Below are 22,013 nucleotides of genomic sequence, written 5' to 3'. Positions count from 1 at the left end.
GGTTGAATCTGCAGATGCAGATCTGTGGATATGGTGGATCCATGTGTATGGGCAGTGGACTATAAGTTACATGCAGATTTTCAACTATACGGAGATTTGGGATCCCTAACCCCCATGTTGTTCAACAGTCAACTGTAAATGCAAAGGGTCAATCAACAGGGATAAACGTTGAAAACATTATTTTAAGTATAAAAAGAGAGTCACCAAAGGCCACATATTATATGATTCCAGTTATAGTAAATGTCTAGTATAGGCAAATTCACAGAGACACAAAGTAAATTGTGGTTATTGAGGGGAAGGACGGAGGAACAGGGAATGATTACTGATAGGTATGTTTTTTTTTTTTTTTGAGGTGATGGAAATATTTTGGAATTAGATAGCAGTGATGGTTGTGCAACTTAATTAATATACTAAAAACTGAATTATCCACTTTAAAATGGTGAATTTTATGATACATGAATTCTATCTCATAGTTTTTATTTTAAAAATGGAAGTGGAAGAGAAAGTGACCCACAGAACTTTATTCCTAGAGAAGTCCCTGACATTTTCTGGCTCCCATGCTTTCTTCAAACAGTTGCTACTTTAAATAAATTCAGTACCTGAAGGAACTGTTTCCCCTACTATCTTTGGTGTGAAATTTTCTATCTCAATTGTTTTGGTATCTTAGTTAGGGCTAAGACTATAGACAAGGCTCCCTGATTATTTATAAGCCTCCTGAGTGTAATTCCTTGCATGATCATCTGGGCCCTATTTGACTATGTAGAATAAATCAGACTTGTATGCTATATGACCTACAGCAAGTTAGTTCACCATTTTAGAACCTTAATTTCCTTTACAGTATGTACTTTCCAGGGTTGTGAATACTAAATGAGATATAGATTTTAAGTACCAAACATAAGAGATTGGTTCAAGATGGCGGAGTAGAAGGGTGTGCGCTCACTCCCTGTTGAGAAAGCACCAGAATCACAGCTAACTGCTGAACAGTCATTTATAGGAAGACACTGGAACTCACCAAAAAATATACTCCACATCCAAAGACAAAGGAGAAGCCACAATAAGACAGTAGGAGGGGTGCAACCACAATAATATCAAATCCCATAATGCCTGGCTGGGTGACTCACAAAATGCAGAACACTTACACCACAGAAGTGCACCCACTGCAGTGAAGGTTCTGAGCCCCACATCAGGCTTCCCAACCTGGGGATCTGGCAATGGGAGGAGGAATTCCTAGAGGATCAAACTTCGAAGGCTAGCAGGATTTGATTGCAGGACTTCAGCAGGAATGGGGGAAACAGAGACTCCACTCTTGGAGGGCACACACAAAGTAGCGTGTGCATCGGGACCCAGGGTAAGGAGCAGTGACCCCATTGGAGACTGAACCAGACCTACATGTTGGTGTTGGAGGGTTTCCTGCAAAGGTGAGGAGTTGCTGTGTCTCACCGTGAGGACAAGGACATTGGCAACAGAGTTGTGGGAAGTACTCCTTGGTGTGAGCCCACCCAGACTCCGCCACTAGCCCCACCAAAGAGCTGGGTATGTTACCTTGTTGGGTTGCCTGAGTCCAAACAATCAACTGGGAGGGAACCCAGCACCACCCATCAGCAGACAAGTGGATTAAAGTTTTACTGAGCTCTGCCCACCAGAGCAACACCCAACTCTACCCACCACCAGTCTATCCCATCAGGAAACTTGCGCAAGCCTCTTAGATAGCCTCATACACCACAGAGCAGACAGCAGAAGCCTCATACACCACAGAGCAGACAGCAGAAGCCTCATACACCACAGAGCAGACAGCAGAAGCCTCATACACCACAGAGCAGACAGCAGAAGCAAGAAGAAATACAATCCTGCAGTGGAACAAAAAACACATTCACAGAAAGATAGATAGGAGGAAAAGGCAGAGGGCTATGTACCAGAAGAAGGAACAAGATAAAACCCCAGAAAAACAACTAACTGAAGTGGAGATAGGAAACTTTCCAGAAGAAGAATTTAGAATAATGATAGTGAAGATGATCCAGGACCTCGGATAAAGAATGGAGGCAAAGATCGGGAAGATGCAAGAGATGTTTAACAAAGACCTAGAAGAATAAAAGAACAAAGAAACAGAGATGAGCAATACAATAACTGAAATGAAAAATACACTAGAAGGAATCAGTAGCAGAATAACTGAGGCAGAGGAACGGATAAGTGATCTGGAAGACAGAATGGTGGAATTCACTGCTGCAGAAAAGAATAAAGAAAAAAGAATGAAAAGAAATGAAGAAAGCCTAAGAGACCTCTGGGACAAGATTAAATGCAACAACATTCACATAATAGGGGTACCAGAAGGAGAATAGAGAGAGAAAGGACCCGAGAATATATTTGAAGAGATTATAGTCAATAACTTCCCTAACATGGTATCGGAAATAGTCAATGAAGTCCAGGAAGCACAGAGAGTCCCAGGCAGGATAAACCCAAGAGGAAACACACTGAGACACATAATAATCAAGGTGACAAAAATTAAAGGCAAAGAAAAATTACTGAAAGTAACAATGGAAAAATGACAAATAATGTACAGTGGAACTCGCATAATGTTAACAGCTCATTTATCAGCAGAAACTCTACAAGCCAGAAGGCAGTGGCATGATCTATTTAAAGTGATGAAAGGGAAGAAACTACAACCAAGATTAATCTACCCCGCAAGGATCTCATTCAGATTCGATGGAAAAATCAACAGCTTTACAGACAAGTAAAAGCTAAGAGAATTCAGCACCACCAAACCAGCTCTGCAGCAAATGCTAAAGGAACTTCTAAGTGGGAAACACAAGAGAAATAAATGACCTACAAAAACAAACACATAACAATTAAGAAAATGGTAATAGGAGCATACATGTCAATAATTGCCTTTAACGTGAATGTATTAAATGCTCCAATCAAAAGACACAGGCTTGCTGAATGGATACACAGCAAGACCCATATATATGCTGTCTACAAGAGACCCACTTCAGACCTAGGGACACATACAGACTGAAAGTGGGAGGATGGAAAAAGATATTCCATGCAAATGGAAATCAAAAGAAAGCTGAAGTAGAAATACTCATATCAGATAAAATAGTCTTTAAAATGAAGAATGTTACGAGAGGCAAGGAAGGACACTACATAATGATCAACAGATGAATCCATGAAGTAGATATAACAATTATAAACATATATGCACCCAACATAGGAGCACCTCAATACATAAGGCAACTGCTAACATCTATAAAAGAGGAAATCGACAGTAACACAGTAATAGTGGGGGACTTTAACACCTCACTTACACCAATGGACAGATCATCCAAACAGAAAATTAATAAGGAATCATAAGCTTTAAATGACACAATAGATCACATAGATTTAATTGATATTTATAGGACAGTCCATCCAAAAACAGCAGATTACACATTCTTCTCAAGTGCACACGGAACATTCTCCAGGATAGATCATATCTTGGGTCACAAATCAAGCCTCGGTAAATTTAAGAAAATTGAAATCATATCAGGCATCTTTTCTGATCACAATGCTATGAGATTAGAAATCAATTACAATGAAAAAATGTAAAAAACGCAAATATATGGAGGCTAAACAACACATTAATAAATTACCAAGAGATGACTGAGAAATCAAAGAGGAAACCAAAAAATACCTAGAAACAAATTACAACAAAAACACGATGATCCAAAACATATGGGATGCAGCAAAAGCAGTTCTAAGAGGGAAGTTTATAGCAGTACAAGCCTACCTCACGAAACAAGAAACATCTCAAGTAAACAGTATAACCTTACACCTAAAGTAACTAGAGAAAGAAGAAAAACAAAACCCAAAGATAGTAGAAGGAAAGAAACCATGAAGATCAGAGGAGAAATAAATGAAATAGAGACAAAGAGAACAATAGCAAAGATCAATAAAACTAGTAGCTGGTACTTTGAGAAGATAAACAAAATCGGTAAAGCGTTAACCAGACTCATCAAGAAAAAGAGGGAGAGGACTCAAATCAATAAAATTAGAAATGAAAAAAGAGAAATTACAACAGACACCACAGAAATACAAACCATCCTAAGAGACTACTAAAAGCAACTCTATGCCAATAAAATGGACGACCTGGAAGAAATGGGCCAATTCTTAGAAAGGTATAACCTTCCATGACAGAACCAGGAAAAAATAGAAAATTTGAACAGACCAATCACAAGTAATGAAATTGAAACTGTGATTAAAAATCTTCCAACAGGTCTTCCCTGGTGGTGCAGTGGTTGAGAGTCTGCCTGCCGATGCAGGGGACACGGGTTCGTGCCCCGGTCTGGGAAGATCCCACATGCCACAGAGTGGCTGGGCCCGTGAGCCATGGCCACTGAGCCTGCACGTCCGGAGCCTGTGCTCCGCAACAGGAGAGACCACAACAGTGAGAGGCCCGCGTACCACAGGAAAAGAAAAAAATCTTCCAACAAACAGAAGTCCAGGACCAGACAGCTTCACAGGTGATTTCTGTGAAACATTAGGGAAGAGATAACACCCATCCTTCTCAAATTCTTTGAAAAAATTGCACAGGAAGGGACACTCCCAAACTCATTCTATGAGGCCACCATCACCCTGATACCAAAACCAGACAAAGATACTACAAAAAAATAAAATTACAGACCAATGTCACTGATGAATATGGATCCAAAAATCCTCAACAATATACTAGCAATCAGAATCCAACAACATATTTAAAGGATCATACACCATTATCAAGTCGGATTTATCCCAGGGATGCAGGGATTCTTCAATGTATGCAAATCAATCAATGTGATACACCATATTAACAAACTGAAGAATAAAAACCATATGATCATCTTAATAGATGCAGAAAAAGCTTTTGACAAAATTCAGCACCTATTTATGATAAAAAGTCTCCAGAAAGTTTGCATAGAGGGATCCTACCTCAACATAATAAAGGCCATATACGGAAAACCCACAGCAAACTTCATTCTCAGTGGTGAGAAACTGAAAGCGTTTCCTCTAAGATGAGGAACAATACAAGGATGTCCACTCTCACCACTATCATTCACATAGTTTTGGAAGTCCTAGCCATGGCAATTAGAGGAGAAAAAGAAATAAAGGTATTCAAATTGTAAAAGAAGAAGTAAAACTGATACTGTTCGCAGATGACATGATAGTATACATAGAGATTCCTAAAGATGCCACCAGAAAACTACTAGAGCTAATCAATGAATTTTGTAATGTTGCAGGATACAAAATTAATGCACAGGAATCTCTTGCATTCCTATACAGTAATGATGAAAAACCTGAAAGAGAAATTAAGGAAACACCCCCATTTACCATTGCAACAAAAAGAGTAAAATACCTAGGAGTAAACCTACCTAGGGAGACAAAAGACCTGTATGCAGAAAACTATAAGACACTGATGAAAGAAATTAAAGATGATACAATCAGATGGAGAGATATTCCATGTTCTTGGATTGGAAGAATCAATATTGTGAAAATGACTATACTACCCAAAGCTATCTACAGATTCAATTCAATCCCTATCAAATTACCAATGGCATTTTTTAGAGAACTAGATCAAAAATATTAAAATTTGTATAGAGACACACAAACGACCCCAAATAGCCATATCAGTCTTGAGGGGAAAAAACAGAGCTGGAGGAATCATACTCTGTGACTTCAGACTATACTACAGAGCTACAGTAATCAAGACAATATGGTGCTGGTACAAACACAGAAATATAGATCAATGGAACAGGATAGAAAGCCCAGAGATAAACCCATAAACCCACGCACCTATGGTCGACTAATCTGTGACAAAGGAGGCAAGTGATATACAATGGAGAAAAGACAGTGTCTTCACTAAGCGGTGCTGGGAAAATGGACAGCTACATGGAAAAGAATTAAGGTAGGGGCTTCCCTGGTGGCGCAGTGGTTGAGAGTCCGCCTGCCGATGCAGGGGACGCGGGTTCGTGCCCCGGTCTGGGAAGATCCCGCATGCCGCGGAGCAGCTGGGCCCGTGAGCCATGGCCGCTGATCCTGCGCGTCTGGAGCCTGAGCTCCGCAACGGGAGAGGCCACAGCAGTGAGAGGCCCGCGTACCGCAAAAAAAAAAAAGGGAATTAAGTTAGAACACTCCCTAACACCATACACAAAAATAAACTCAAAATGGCTTAGAGACCTAAATGTAAGATCGGACACTATAAAACTCTTAGAGGAAAACATAGGAAGAACACTCTTTGACATAAATAACAGCAAGATCTTTTTTGATCCACCTCATAGAGTAATGGAAATAAACACATAAATAAAGAAATGGGACCTAATGAAACTTCAGAGCTTTTGCAGAGCAAAGGAAACCATAAACAAGATGAAAAGACAACCCTCAGATGTGAAGAAAATATTTGCCAACAAATTAATGGACAAAGGATTAATCTCCAAAATATATAAACAGCTCATGGAGCTCAATATTAAAAAAAACAAAAACCGAATCCAAAAATGGACAGCAGACCTAAATAGACATTTCTCCAAAGAAGACATACAGATTGCCAAGTAGCACATGAAAAGCTGCTCAACATCACTAATTATTAGAGAAATGCAAATCAAAAGTACAATGAGATATCACCTCACACCAGTTAGAATGGGAATCATCAGAATATCTACAAACAACAAATGCTGGAGAGGGTGTGGAGAAAAGGAAACCCTCTTGCACTGTTGGTGGGAATGTAAATTGATACAGCCACTATGGAGAACAGTATGGAGGTTCCTTAAAAAACTAAAAATAGAATTACCTTATGATCCAGCAATCCCACTACTGGTCATATACCCAGAGAAAACCATAATTCAAAGAGACACATGCACCCAATGTTCATTGCAGCACTATTTGCAATAGCCAGGTCATGAGAGCAACCTAAATGCCCATCGACAGACGAATGGATAAAGAAGATGTGGTACACATATACAATGGAATATTACTCAGCCATAAAAAGGAACAATATTGTGTCATTTGTAGAGACGTGGATGGATCTAGAGACTGTCATACAGTGTTAAGTAAGTCAGAGAGAGAAAAACAAATATCGTGTATTAACCCATATTTGTGGAACCTAGAAAAATTGTACAGATGAACCGGTTTGCAGGGGGCAGAAATAGAGGCACAGATGTAGAGAACAAACTTATGGACACCAAGGGGGGAAAGTGACGGGAGGGTGTTGGTGTGGTGAATTGGGAAATTGGGATTGACATATATACAGTAATATGTATAAAATGGATAACTAATAAGAACCTGCTGTAGAAAAATTAAATATATGAGATTCAAAAATTTAAAAAAAATAGTAAGTACGTAACGTCCTGCCTGGCCTGATGTATGCCTCAGTTAATGTTAGCTTCCTCTTTTACTTTTTTCCCTCTGGTGAAAAGCACATTCCTTACAGATCAGAGGTCCCTCAGTTCTGTGCTGGCTTCTTGCCCAGCAGCAGATTGCCTGTAGAAATAAACCATGGGTGAGGTATTTTTTTCTTTCTGTCTATGTGTTCCCCGTGCTGCTTCTTCGAATACCTGGCACACTGTAGGGACTCAGTGAGTTTAGATTTCCTGTGTGACAACACGAGCCTTTTACGTGAATTTCTCAACGTGGTGCTGAGAGGATTGCCGAATGTCATCCCTAATCTGTGACAAACTAGTATTCTTAGTGCTCCTTTGGAGACTGTGTGATTTCTTATTGTGCTGAGAGGCAAAGAGCTTAATTAAATTTCATACTTGAAGAGAGTGACGACTGAGTACTCCATCCTTCATAAGGCTTTTCAACTCTTTATTTTCAGTTAAACCTTCTGGGATTTTTTCCTCATCTTTGACATCATCTTTTAATATGCAATACTCAAATGCTTGAACAATATCAAAGAACTCATCATTCACAGAGGCAGTCTTAGGTTCCAATTGCCTTGTAGATATTTTACTTAGTATTTGGCTGTCTAAATGCATTGTAGATTAACATTTAAAAGGTATATTCACTGTTCACTATTGTGTTCCTTCTTTGTCCTTTAAAAAATTAATGTAGTTAATGCATGTGAAAAATATTGAGAAGAGAAGGTAACCTGCACACAGGTGCATTTTAAGTGCCATTCTCTGAGCAGCAGCTCCCAGAGCCTTTAGCTATACCAATAGGAACTACCCTTTGTGTAGTTGGAAATTTTCAAGGTTATGTTTGAGGAAGCCAAAATTACTGAGATCAATGCAGAAATTAATTCTCTCTTGCCTTTTTTTTTTCCTTACTGGGAACTAGAGAGATTGACCACATGAAACCTGACACTGTGTTATGCATTCTCATTTCTGAGCAGACTGAACTAAAATTGTAGACATGTTAATCTTTGCCTTCTCTCCCACCTCTAGGAGCGGAAAAAGAAATTTGAAAAGGATGGAGAGAGGTTTTATTCCTTGCTGGATCGGCACTTACATTTGTCTTCCAAAAAGAAAGAATCTCAGTTACAAGAGGTATGGTCAAACAGCCTGCCCTGCCTTCTATTGCCAGCTGTGCCTTGATACATGGCAGCTTCCTATTGCAAGGCTTTCCTCATACCCTGCCTCAGCAGAGAACCATGTATAATAGTTGTGCTTGCAGATAAAACCATGGACAATGACTCAGGAGCCCTGAGTTCTCAAGCCACCTTCTCCACAAACTCACAGTTTGGATATTTCTTTTTTGTCCTCAGTTTCTCTATCTATCAAAGGAAGAGTGGTACTCAAAGATCTCTAGAGTCGTTTTCAGTTCTAAGTTTCTGATTCTAGATTACATATTAGGATAGAGTTAAGCTAGCGCTGTATTTGATAGATCAGGAGTAGATCTACTTTTTTCCCATGAGGTGTTCCAACGGTAGGGTTTTTTTTTTTTTCTTTTTGGTCCTACACTGGGACTACAGCTTATATGGCACTTCCACTGACTTCAGTTCAAAGAAGCCACTACTCAGTGAGTGCCTACCACATGCCAGGCACTATGCTGGTTGCAACAGGACTACAAAGACAGTAAGACGTACTTCTTGCTCTTCTGTAGCTTACAGTTGGGATGCTAAAATGAGAACACACATGAGTCTTATACAAGTAGAATTTTTTTTACATGATGTAATGTGTATGTGGTGTCCTTGTAGGGATATGAAAGTATTTGGAGAATAAAAAACTTACATTTGGACATGGAGAATTGCCTTTGTGGAAGAATGTTGCCCTTCTAAATTTGAGGTGGTAATATGATTATATGTAAAGTGTTTGACAGATAGAAATATAGAAATGGACCTTTCAAGTGGAGGGCAGTGGACCCAAGGATGGAAAACAATGTTTGGCTAAAGGTTTGACCAGAATTTGCATTACTATTGGAGGATAGTGAAAGACAGGAAAGGATCAGGAAAGTTGTAGAGATACTGTGGTGTAGTAGGCTCAGGAGTTTGCTTTAATTCTGTTGACCCTGGAAGAATTATTGAAGGCCTTTGGTTGTGCAAGCAATATGAGTACAATTCTATTTTAGGAATCTTAAACTGGTTGAAGTTGTAGGATGAATTAAATCCGGGAGAGACGGGAAGCAAGAAAACCAGTTTAGGAAACTATTGCAATGATCTAGGGGAGAAGTTCTGAGTCAGAAAAAGTGGCACAGGGGAAGGGAAAAACAGGAATTAACTGATTAAGACTTATTTACTGGTAGAATGGATCTATGTTTTGGATAAAAGATCCAGTAAGAGATAGAGATATTGAAGGTTCAAGTATAAAAAGAGATATCCAACTGAATGAAGTCATAGACACGAGCTTAGAAATCATCTTGTCCATGGTCACACAGACTATGGCAAAGCTGAAACTCATCTCCTGACACCTGATTTAGTGAGTATCCATCACAGAATGTGAGGTACTTGAAGGTCATGAGTCAAGAGACTCAGTGGTAGATGGAGTTAGTGTTGAAAGGTTGAAGGACTGCTTCTCTTCCATAAACTGGAATGAAGTACTAGTCTGGGGTCATCTGCCATTTTCCTCTTGCACAATTTTGCTTTCTTCCTTTTCCTTCTATTCTGTGCCAGGGTTCCTATGCAGAAAAGAGTTAACATAACTGGCCCAAGACTTCTATGCTTAGAAAAGTCTGCTTACAAGATTAGCTCCTTTTTTTTAGCATCTTTATTGGAGTATAATTGCTTTACAATGGTGTGTTAGTTTCTGCTTTATAACAAAGTGAATCAGTTATACATATACATATGTTCCCATCTTGGCTGGTCTCTGGGAACTTGGCTGGTAAACAGTACCCTACACTGATATAAAAGTTTCCCTAAGTGGTAAGAGTGACTCATTGTGCCTAGACTGCCTGTACAAACAATGTGGTTTATACTAAACACCTTATTTTCTTCTGGGAGTCGAGAAGTTTGGTACATGCTCAGCAGAGGGAGCCTGTGTACAGCAACCAACTTAATACTTAGGACACTTAGTATCTAATGAGCTTCTCTGGTACACAGCATTTTATATGTGTTGTCATAACTTGTTGCTGGAGGAATTAAGTATTTCCTGTGTGACTGCACTAAGAGAGAACTCTTGGAAGCTTGAACCTAGCTTTCGCTGGACTTCATCCCATGCATCTTTTCTCTTTGCTGATTTTGCTTTGTATCCTTTCACAGAAATAAATCTTAACCATGTGTATGACTATATATGGAGTCCTTTGAGTCCTCCTAGAGAATTATTGAACCTGTGGGTTTTAGAAGCCCAGACACAGTCCAAACTTTATTCTTTTAGAACCTTTTGCAATGAAAGCTTCTAGCATGTCCTAGCAGTTTGGTGCTGTATCTAGATGTCCCTGGTGGCTTTCCTAATGAGCAAGAATGCAGCCTTTGTGTTTGTCTAATCAAAACAAAGCTGGGGGACCTTGGATCACTCACTTCTTTTTTAATATTGAGACTATTTTTAGAGCAGTTTTAGATTTAAAGAAAAACTGAATGATAAGTACAGAGAGTTATCATATATTCTTAATCCCCTGCATACAGTTACCCCTATTATTAACATTTGCATTTATGAGATACATTTGATACAGTTGATGAGCCAATGCATTGCACATTCTATAGATTTTGATAAATGTATAATGACATGAATCCATCATTACACTATCATACAACATAGTTTCACTGCCCTAAAGATCCCTAGGCACCACTTGTTCATCACTTCCTCGTTCCATATCCCGGCTGACCACTGGCAGCCAGTGATCTCTTTATGGTTTCCATATTATTGCTTATTCCAGAATGTCATATAGTTGGAATTATATAGCATGTAGCCTTTTCAGGTTGGCTCCTTTCACTTAGAAATGTGCATTTAAGGTTCTTCTGTGTCTTTTCACAGCTTGATAGCTCATTTCTTTTTAGCACTGAATAATATTTCATTGTGTGGATGTATTACAATTTGTTTACCTATTCACCTATCAAAGGACATCTTGGAATCCTTCAAATTTTGTCAACTACTATTAAAGCCACTATAAACATTTGTGTGCAGGTTTTGTGTATATAACTTTTCAAATAATTTAGTTAAATATCAAAGACCACAATTACTGAACTGCATGGTAAAAGTATATTTTGCTTTTTAAGAAACTGCCAAATTATCTTCCAAGGTGGCTGTACTATTTTTTTATTTCTGCCATCAGTGAATGAGAGTTCTTCTCGCTCCACACCATAGCCAGCATTTGATGTTGTCTATGTTTTGGATTTTAGCCATTCTAGTAGGTGTGTAGTGATACCTCATTACTTTTATAATTTGCATTTTCTTAATGCCGTGTGTTGCAGAATATCTTTTTATATGCCATCTGTAGATCTTCTTTGGTGAGGTGTCTGTTCAAATCTTTTGCCCGTTTTCAATTGGGTTGTTTGTTTTCATATTATTGTATCTTAAAAGCTATTTGTATATTTTAGATACCTGTCCTTTATCAGATATGTTTTACAAAGATTTTTTTTCCAGTCTGTGGCTTGTCTTTTCACTCAACAGAATTTTTCACAGAGCAGGAGTTTGTAATTTTAATGAAATTAAACTTATCAATATTCTCTTTCATGGATTATGCTTTTGGTGTTATATCTAAATCGTCATCACCAAATCCAAGGTCACCTAAAATATCTCTTATGTTATTTTATAGGAGTTTTATAGTTTTGTGTTTTACATTTACTTCTATAATCCATTTTGAGTTAATTATTATGAAAGGTGTAAGGTCTGTCTCTAGATTCTTTTTTTTTTTTTTTTTTTTTTTTTTGCATGGGGATATACAGTTGTTCCAGCACCATTTTTTGAAATATGTTTATGTGGATTTATTTTAGGCTCTCAATTCCATTCCATTGATCTATTTGTTTTTTTGTTTCACCAATACCATACTGTTCTGATTACTATAACTTACCAGTAATTTGAAGTCAGATAGTGTCAATATTTTGATTTGTTTTTCTCCCTCAGTATTGTGTTGGCTATTCCGGATATTTTTGCCTCTCCATATAAATTTTAGAATCACTTTGTTGATATCTAGAAAATAGCCTGCAGGGATTTTGAATTGGACTACATTGAATCTATAGATCAAGTTATGAAGAACAGGCATGTTGATAATATTGTCTTCCTATATGTATACGTGGAATATCTCTCCATTTATTTAGATCTTTGACTTATTTCATTAGAGTTTTGTAGTATTCATCAATATATCTTATACATATTTTTTGATTTATACCTAAATACTTCATTTTTTTCTTCTAATGTAAATGATACTGTGTTTTAAATTTCAAATTCTGAATGTTCACTGTTAGCATATAAGAAAACAATTGACTTTTGTATATTAACCTTGTATGCTGAAATTGTGCTATAGTTCATTAATAGTTCCAAGAGATTTTTGTATATTCTTTAGGGTTGTCTACATACATAATTGTGTCATGTGCAAAAAAGGACAGTGTTATTTCTTCCTTCCCAATGTATATACCTTTTATTTCATTTTCTTGTCTTATTGCAATAGCTTGGAATTCCAATATGATTTTAATAGTTATTCCTAATCTTAGAGGCAAAGCATCTAGTGTCTCACCATTAGGTATGATGTTAGCTGCAGGATTATTGCAGATGTTCTTTATCAAGTTGAGGAAATTCCCATATATTCCTAGTTTGCTGAGAGTTTTTATCATGAATGAATGTGTGTTGGATTTTGTCAGATGTTTTTTCTACATCTCTTCGATCATATTATTTTTCTTCTTTAACCTCTTGATGTGATTAATTACATCAACTGATTTTTGAATGTTGAACCAGACTTGCATTCCTGGAATAAATCCCACGTGGTCCTGGTCTATAATTATTTTACACCTTGTTGCATTTGATTTGCTAATATTTTGTTGAGAATATTTGCCTCGATGTTCATGAGAGAGATTGGCTGTACTTCTGTATTGTAATATCTCTGTCTGGTTTTGATAACAGGGTCATGTTGGCCTTAGAGAATGAGTTAGGAAATATTCCCTCTGCTTCTATTTTCTGGAAGAGAGTGTAGAATTTAGTATCATTTCTTCCTTAAAATGTCAGGTAGAATTCACCAGTGAACCCCGCTGGGCCTAGTGCTTTGTTTTTTGGAAGTCTATTAATTATTGATTCAGTTCCTATGTGCTGCTTTCACTGAATCCCACAAATATTAAATTGTATTTTCATTTTCATTTGAAAATACTTTTCAATTTTTCTTAAGGACTCCTCCTTGACCCATGTGTCATTTAGAAATGTGCTGATTAATCTCCAAGTATTTTGGTGCGTTCCAGCTATTTCTGGTTTTTGATTTCTGTGTAATTTAACTGTGATCTGAGAGCATACTTTATATGATTCCTGTTCTTTTAAATTTGTTCAGATGTATGTCCCAGAATGTGATTGATCTTGGTGATTCTTTTGTGTTAGCTTGAAAATAAGCTGTTGTTGGATGAAGTGTTCTATAGATGTTGATTACATCTACTTGCTAATGGGGTGTTCAGTTCAATTATGTCTTCACAAGCATACCTCAGAAATATTGTGGGTTTGGCTACAGACCACTGCAATAAAGTGAATATTGCAATATAGTGAGTCACATGATTTTTTTGTTTCCCAATGCATGTAAAAGTTATCTTTACATTATCCTGTAGACTGTTGAGTGAGCAATAGCATTATATTTTTTAAAATGTACATACCTTAATTTAAAAATATTTTATTGCTAAAAATTGCTAACTATCATCAGTCAATGCAGTGTTGCCATAAACCTTCAATTTGTAAAAAACACAATATTTGCAAAGCACAGTAAAATGAAGCACAATAAAATGAGGTATACCTGTACTGATTTTCTGCTTCTTGGATCTGTCAACTATTGGTAAAGGAATGGTGAAGTCTTCAACTCTTAATAGTAGACTCATCTATTTCTCCTTGCAGTTCTATCAGATCTTGCCTCACGTGTTTTGATGTTCTGTTATACATAATAAGGGTTAATATATATTCCTTCAGAATTGACCTATTTATTATTATGTTATGCCCCTTTTTTTTCCTGATAGCTTTCAATTCTCTGAAGTCTCCTTTTTTGGAAATTAATATAGCTACTCCAGCTTTCTTTTGATTTTTGTTGGCATGGAATATTTCTTCATACCTTTACTCTGAAAAATGTTTAAATTTTTAAAATTATTTTTTAATTGAAGTATGGTTGATTTACAATATTATATTAGTTTCTGGTGTACAACATAATGATTCAGAATTTTTAAAGTTCTACTCCATTTAAAGTCATTACAAAATAATGGCTATATTTCCCTGTGATGTACAGTATATCCTTGTTGCTTATTTATTTTATACATAGCAGTTTGTGTCTCTTAATTCCATACCCCTATATTGCCCCTCCCCCTTTCCTGCTCCCCACTGGTAACCACTAGTTTGTTCTCTATATTAGTGAGTTTGTTTCTGTATTGTTATATACATCTGTTTATTTTATTTTTTAGATTCCACATATAAGTGATAACATAGAGTATTTGTCTTTCTCTGACTTATTTCACTAAGCATAAAACTGTCTAGGTCCATCCATGTTGTTGCAAATGGCAGAATTTCATTCTTTTTTTATGGCTGAGTAATATTCCATTTTGTGTGTGTGTGTGTGTGTGTGTGTGTGTGTGTGTGTGTGTGTGTGTCACATCTTCTTTATTCTTTCTTCTTCTGTTGATGGACACTCAGTTTGCTTCCATATCTTGATAGTTGTAAATAATGTTGTTATCAACGTTGTGGTAGATGTATCTTTTTGAATTAGTGTTTTTGTTTTCGTTAGGTGTATACCCTGCAATAGAATTGCTGGATCATATGGTAGTGGCAGCCTTCGGTCCAGTGTGGAGCTGTGACTTCAGGCAAATGATGCTGGAGTCTTCTCTTGGTTCAGGCTGGTGTGTGCACCTAGGTAGTCACAGGAAACTAGTCAGTGAGACACACAGTTTCAGCCGGCCCTTTCTGCCTTGCTTTAGGAGCAAGCAAGCATTCATGTGCTCCTCAGGAGCAGAATCCAGGCTTTCTGCAGCCTTTCTGATAGTCCCACTGGTCCTCTGACCAGCTAAGGGGGCTCGTCTTCCCTTTGTTGAGCCCCAGGGCTGTGGGGCCCAATATGTGGCTTGAACCACTCACCCCCCAAAGAGAATCCCCACCAGTGTAATCTCCCTTTTCCTCTGAGTCCCCTCCCAGGGGCATGAGTCCTGACCTGATTGCTTCTTTTCCCTATCTACCAAGTTCTGTGTGTGTCTTTCTTATAGCCTTAGTTGTACAGGAGTTTTTATGCTAGTCTCCAGTTAGTTTTCAGTGAGAATTATAGATATATTTTTGATGTGTTTATGGTGGGATGAACATACTCCTACTGTGCCATCTTGATTCAAGTCTCTTCATAACTTTACTTTTAATCTATCTTTGTCTTTTATATTTAAAGTGATGTCTTATACATAACATATAATTAACTCTTATTTTTTATGTGTCCTCACAGTCTCAGCTTTTTAATTGGTGTATTTAAAGTGATTATTGATATAGTTGGATAGATATGTACCATGTTTGTTACTGTTTTCTATCCATTGCCTCTGTTCTTTGTTCCTTTTTTTGTCTTCCATTCTTGTTCTGCATTCTCTTTTCTTCAATTGGAAATTGTAATATGATTCCATTTTTTGTCCTTTCTTAGCATATCAATTGTACTTTTTTAAAAAAAAACTCTCTTCGAGGTTATCCTAGTGTTTTCAATATGCATTTACAGTTAAGCCATGTCTACTTTCAAATAACATTATTCTACTTCATTGGTAGTACAGGAACTTTATAACAGAGTATTTCCAATTTCTCCCTTGAGTCCCTGATAATATTGCTGTCATTCATTTCACTTTTTCATAATCTCTAATCACCAAATACATCGTTGCAATTATTATTTTGGACAAACTCTTATTTGTAAGACCAGTTAAGAATAAGAAAAATATAAGATTTTATTTTACCTTCATTCATTGCTTCTCTAGTGCTCTTCTTTATGTTGGTACACATTTCTGACCTATATCATTTTCTTTCTTAAGAACTGTAACACTTCTTGGACTCAGAGTCTACTGGCAACCAAATCCTTCAGTTTTTGTGTTTTTTTGAAATTGTTTAATTTTCCTTCACTTTTGGAAGATAATGTCACTGGATACAGAATTCTAAGTTTGTGATTTTTAAAAATTTCAATGCCTTAAACATTTTACTCTACTCTCCTCTTTTTGCATTTTTTTTTAAAAAAGAGAAGTCTTATCCTTACTCCTCTTTGAGTAAGGTGTTTTTTTCTCTTGCTTCTTTTCAAGATTTACTCTGTGCCTTTTACTTTCTATACTTTCAATATGACATGCCTGCATGTAGATTTTTTGGTATTTATCCTGCTATTATTCTCTGAGCTTCCTCAATCTGTTGTTTGTAACTGTGTTTAACTTTAGAAGGTTTTCAGTCATCATTACTTTAAATATTTCTTCTGTTTCTCTCCTTCATTTCCTTCTGGCATTCCTTAGTATGCATATCTTACACCTTTTATAATTGTCCAACATTTCTTGAATAATCTACTCTATCTTCTTTATTCCATTTTGTCTGCATTTCAGTTTTTGAAATTTCTATTGGCATATATTCAGTTCACTGATTCTTTCCTTAGCCTTGCCCAGTCTGTTGGTGAGCCCATTAAAGGCATTCTTTATTTTTGCTAGTGTTTTTGATTGCTATCATTTCCCTTTGATTATTTCTTCAAATTTTCATGTCTGCTTATATTATCCATCTGTTCTTGTGTATTGTCCTCTTTTCCATAACAGCCTTTAGCTGTAATCCCTGGTTCTATGATTTCGCCATCCACCATCTCTGCCTTCTTTGAGTCTGATTCTGATGCTGATTCTTCAGACTGTGTTTGTTGGTTTGTTTTTCCTTTTTGCATACCTTGTAATATTTTGTTGAAAGCTGAACATGATGCCCTGGGTAAAAGGAACTGAGGTAAAAAGGCCGTCATTATGAGGTTTTATGCTTATCTGACTAGGATTTAGGCTGTGCTTAGTTTGCTATAGCTGTTCTTGTCAGAGGCCAAAATTTCCTCTGGTATCTTTGTTTTTTGTCTTCCCTATTGTCTTTGGATTTCTTTAGAGAGATATTCTTAAATAAGGTTTGATACTGGTTACAGCAACAGGCTTCTGCTTCTGGGCTTCTGCTCTGGCAAGCTTGGATTCTCCATATTCAACTGTCTATCCAATTTTTGAGGCAGTGGTTTTTCCTCTGACTTCAATGCTCTTTTGGTTCTAAGAAGAGTTGTTGATTCTCAGCTTAGCTTTTCCTTGTATGAGGATGTCACAATAACTTCCAAGCTTCTTACTTGTTAGGCCAGAAACTGGAAATCTTGCATCAGTCACTTTTTCTATCTTGGCTTTATGTTCCCTATCTGTAAAATAAAGGGATAAGATCACTGCTTGGTGGCATAATTCTCCTCCAGCCCTAACATTCTGTTGAATCCATAAGCACTGGCTTGCATGAATGACTATGCTGTTATGTGACATTTGTTACCCTTCTTCTACAGGCAGACCTCCAGGTGGACAAGGAGAGGCACAATTTCTTTGAGTCGTCCCTTGATTATGTTTATCAAATCCAGGAAGTTCAGGAGTCTAAGAAGTTCAATATTGTGGAGCCAGTAAGTTCTATCTGTTGATGAATGGTCTAAAAATATTTACCAAATCTCAGGTAAATGTAGAGAACTTTGATTATAAAATTGGAGTCTCCAAGAATATGAAGGATAGTCAGTGCTTAGTAATGAATGTCACAGAAGTAGACACACTGGCTTATGTTATTCTTGCTCTCTCACTAATATTCTCTCTCTCACTCTTCCTTTCCCTCCCCCACACTCCTTCCTCCCCCATTTCTCTATATAGCTATGATTTTTTCTTTATCTTTCTTTTCCTCCTCTCCTTCCTTCCCTTTCTTGATTTCTCCATCACCTTTCATTTTACCTTGTTCTCCTCCCTTCCTTCCTCTCGTACTTTCATAAGGTTTCTGAATGTACTCATCATATCCCAGACACTGTTCTAGGAACTCATGTTCCTTGCATTCAGTGACTTCCCATTCTACTATTTTTACTTCCATCTTTTGAAAATTTTTCTAATTAAATAGCCTTAATTTATTATAAAAGATGACAGGCTGTGGTTTGACAACTATGTTGAATTTTAACAACTTTCTTTTTTATTATAAAATAATGTAGAAAACAATGTAAAAAACAATTGCAGAAAAGCTATAAAAACTTATATGTAGAACAAAACAAATACAACAAATCTCCCATACAGAGATGATCACTGTTAATATTGTGGCATTTTTCCTCCTAAATTCCCTGTGTATCTGTTATATTCCTTTCTCTATCTATTGTGCATGTGTACTTGTAGAGGTGTGTACACATGTGCATGTGTGTTTACACATGTTACACATGAATATGTATATATCTGTGTACATGTGTATCTGTGCTCACAGTTGTATATATCTGCATACGTATATGTGCAAACAAATATTTATTAATTTATCCAATAAGCATTTATTGAGCTTCTGTTATGTGCCAGGCACAGTGCTAAACACTGGGTATCCTATAGTGAAAAAGACAGACTCAGTTTCTGTCTTTATGAAGACTGTACTTTCATGGGGTAAACAGAAGGGAAAGAAGGATACACATAAATAAAATAACTATAAGTTGTGATAAGGACTAAAACAAAGAACAAGAACAGACAGCTACTTTAGATCAAGTGGTCAAGGGGCACCTCTGAAAGTGTCATTTAAGATGAGATCTAAAGAAAGAGAAGATGAGGCAATGTGAATAATGGGGAAAGAACATTCCAGGCACAGAAAAACACATGTGCAAAGTCCGTAAGTTAGAAAAGAATGATGTGCTCAAGGAATGAAAAGATTAGTGCCTTTAGATACTGGTGAGAGTGGCAGGAAACAATATCTGACAGGAAGGCATAGGATCTGTAAGCATGGTGAAGGGGTTAGGTTTTAGTCTAAGTATAGTAGAAAAATCACTGACGGGTATTAAATAGGATATGACATACTGATTTTGTTGTGTGGAGAAGGACTTGGAAGTGGGCAACAGTGGGATTGAGGAAACCAGTTAGGAGGCTCCTGCAGTGGTCTAGGCAAGCAAAAAAGTTGCTTTGGGTTCAGATGGTGGTAGTAGAAACAGAAAAGAATGATTGGATTAGAGTTATATTTTAGAAGCAAAACTGACAGGAATTACTGATTGATTAGATTGAGATGTGAGTGAAAGAAATCAGAATTCTTTACTTTTGGCTTGATTGACTGAGTGGGTGGTGGTGTCATTTCCTGAGATGGGAAACCTTGGAGAGAAACAGGAAGAATGTCTATATAACTGTGTGTGTGGTACACACACGCATATGCATTTATATATATGTGTACATATATATAACTATATATGTATATATACATACGTGTATAGTACATAAATGTGTACATAGTTTTTATATATTTATGTATATATACATATATATAGTTTGTGTTTATGTACATATATACACACATATTTATGTGTTTGTATGTATATATGTGTGTGCATATTTATATGTACTCACCTGTTTACTTTCTAAAAAGAACAGAGCAGTTTTTACTACTTCCTATTACACTCTACTATTGCCGGCATTGAGCATTGCTTTTAAAATGTTTGTATTTGATAGATGAAAATTGTATTTTCTTTTGTTTTTATTTGTGTATATTTGATTTTTATTGGGGTTGAACATTTTAAACAATAAAAATATATTTTATTGATCATTTCTACGTCTTCTTCTGCAATGTCCCAACCCCTCCCTGAAACATTTCTAACTTGAAAATTGGTTTTCAAAAAATATATATATCCATGACAGTCTTCATTATGCCATTTAGCCATTTTAATTTATTGAGTACCTATTCTGTGCCATTCCTGAGGATATAAAGACACAGTCTATTCCCACATTATGTCCATACTGTCCACATTATGAATGGTTTTATATGCTATCTGAAAAGGGTATTGATGAATAAATTTGGTAATAGTTCCTTTGTGGATCTGAGTCCAGTGTTAATGTTTAACCTAATAAAAGAATAGCTATGTGTAGACCTGTTTGTGTTTGTGTTACTGCTTTTAACACTATACTCCACTGTGTGGAGTTTCTTTTTGTGCATCTATTTCCTTTATTTGATTAATGAGAAGGTGCTGGTGATAAAGTTATTTTTATACATTTTTCCCTAGGTCTTGGCCTTTCTTCATAGCCTCTTCATTTCCAACAGCTTGACCGTGGAGCTCACACAGGATTTCCTCCCATATAAGCAGCAACTCCAGCTCAGTTTACAGAATGTGAGTTTACATGTGGGTTTCTTCACCTGTCTCTGCATTCCAATTGGATTTCAGCTCTAATATCTTGACCTTGGAGTTCTAGATTTTTACATCCCAGATAATTTGTCAGGACAGACTGGTATGGATCACAAATGTTTTAGTGTACTAGATTGTTCTTACTCTTCCAGTTTCAGCTCTTCCCTGTGTTTGAGGCTGACCGTTGTTCAAACCCACCCTTCTACCCACTGACGTGTCTATCTATCCAATATTTATTAAATGTTGCTAGTTTGTTATATCTCTCCCAGATCAGAACCCACCTATGCGCTTTTTAAAGCACAGGTCTTATGCTCCTTCCCTGCTAGTTAGTCAGGACACTCTCTTTGTAGGTTTTATTACCACAAATGCCCATTTCCCCCTCTTTTCCTTTTCTCACTACTTTTCTCATTACATTACTAGAGTTGAATAAATTATTTTTAAAGGTTGTCTCCACCTTCTTTCCCATGCTGTTTCTTTTTTTTTTTTGCGGTATGCGGGCCTCTCACTGTTGTGGCCTCTCCCATTGTGGAGCACAGGCTCCGGACGTACAGGCTCAGCGGCCATGGCTCACGAGCCTAGCTGCTCCGTGGCACGTGGGATCTTCCCAGACCGGGGCATGAACCCGTGTCCCCTGCATCAGCAGGCAGACTCTCAACCACTGCACCACCAGGGAAGCCCATCCCATGCTGTTTCTTATAGATGGGCATAGGCACACCCTTCCCTTCCTTGTCACATATGTTATTTTTCTCATTTACTTATTTAACCCACATTTAACAAATACTTAGGTATATAATGAACATATACTCTGTGCCAGACATTGTAAAATGCACTGGACATACCATAATGAGGCATGTTAGTTTTTGCCTTCAAGGAATATATAGTCTCTTGGAGCCGAGAGATATAAACAGAGATGTATCATGATTACTTATGAAAAGTGCTAAAATACAGTTAAGACCAAAAAAGTTAAAGCATAGAGAGTGGAGTAATTGACTATCTGGTACAGTAAAAGAAGGCATCACTGAGGTAGTGACTTTGGACTTGTTAACATTGCATAAAATTTATAGTTGTATTTTTAGATGGAAACGGTAAGTTGCAGTGGAAATAAACTTTACTTGGTTGTTTAGGAGAATGCTGATTTACAGGTATTGTTTTTAATTGTTGTTTTTCTT

The 22,013-nt window shown here is 37.0% G+C and overlaps 1 protein-coding gene across 1 annotated transcript in view; it reads left to right on the top strand.

Moving 5' to 3' along the window:
- Window positions 1-22,013, top strand: part of OPHN1 (oligophrenin 1) — a 609,375-nt gene that overhangs the window by 322,509 nt on the left and 264,853 nt on the right. Inside the window, exons 6-8 of the mRNA XM_032620572.1 lie at window positions 8,385-8,486; window positions 18,028-18,138; window positions 20,725-20,829. Of these exons, the coding sequence (XP_032476463.1) occupies window positions 8,385-8,486; window positions 18,028-18,138; window positions 20,725-20,829 (318 nt within the window). The remainder of the gene's footprint in view (window positions 1-8,384; window positions 8,487-18,027; window positions 18,139-20,724; window positions 20,830-22,013) is intronic.

This window comes from Phocoena sinus, chromosome X, assembly GCF_008692025.1.
Source record: "Phocoena sinus isolate mPhoSin1 chromosome X, mPhoSin1.pri, whole genome shotgun sequence".
In the NCBI taxonomy this organism is placed as follows: Eukaryota; Metazoa; Chordata; class Mammalia; order Artiodactyla; family Phocoenidae; genus Phocoena; species Phocoena sinus.
This window is presented reverse-complemented; position numbering and strand designations above follow the sequence as displayed.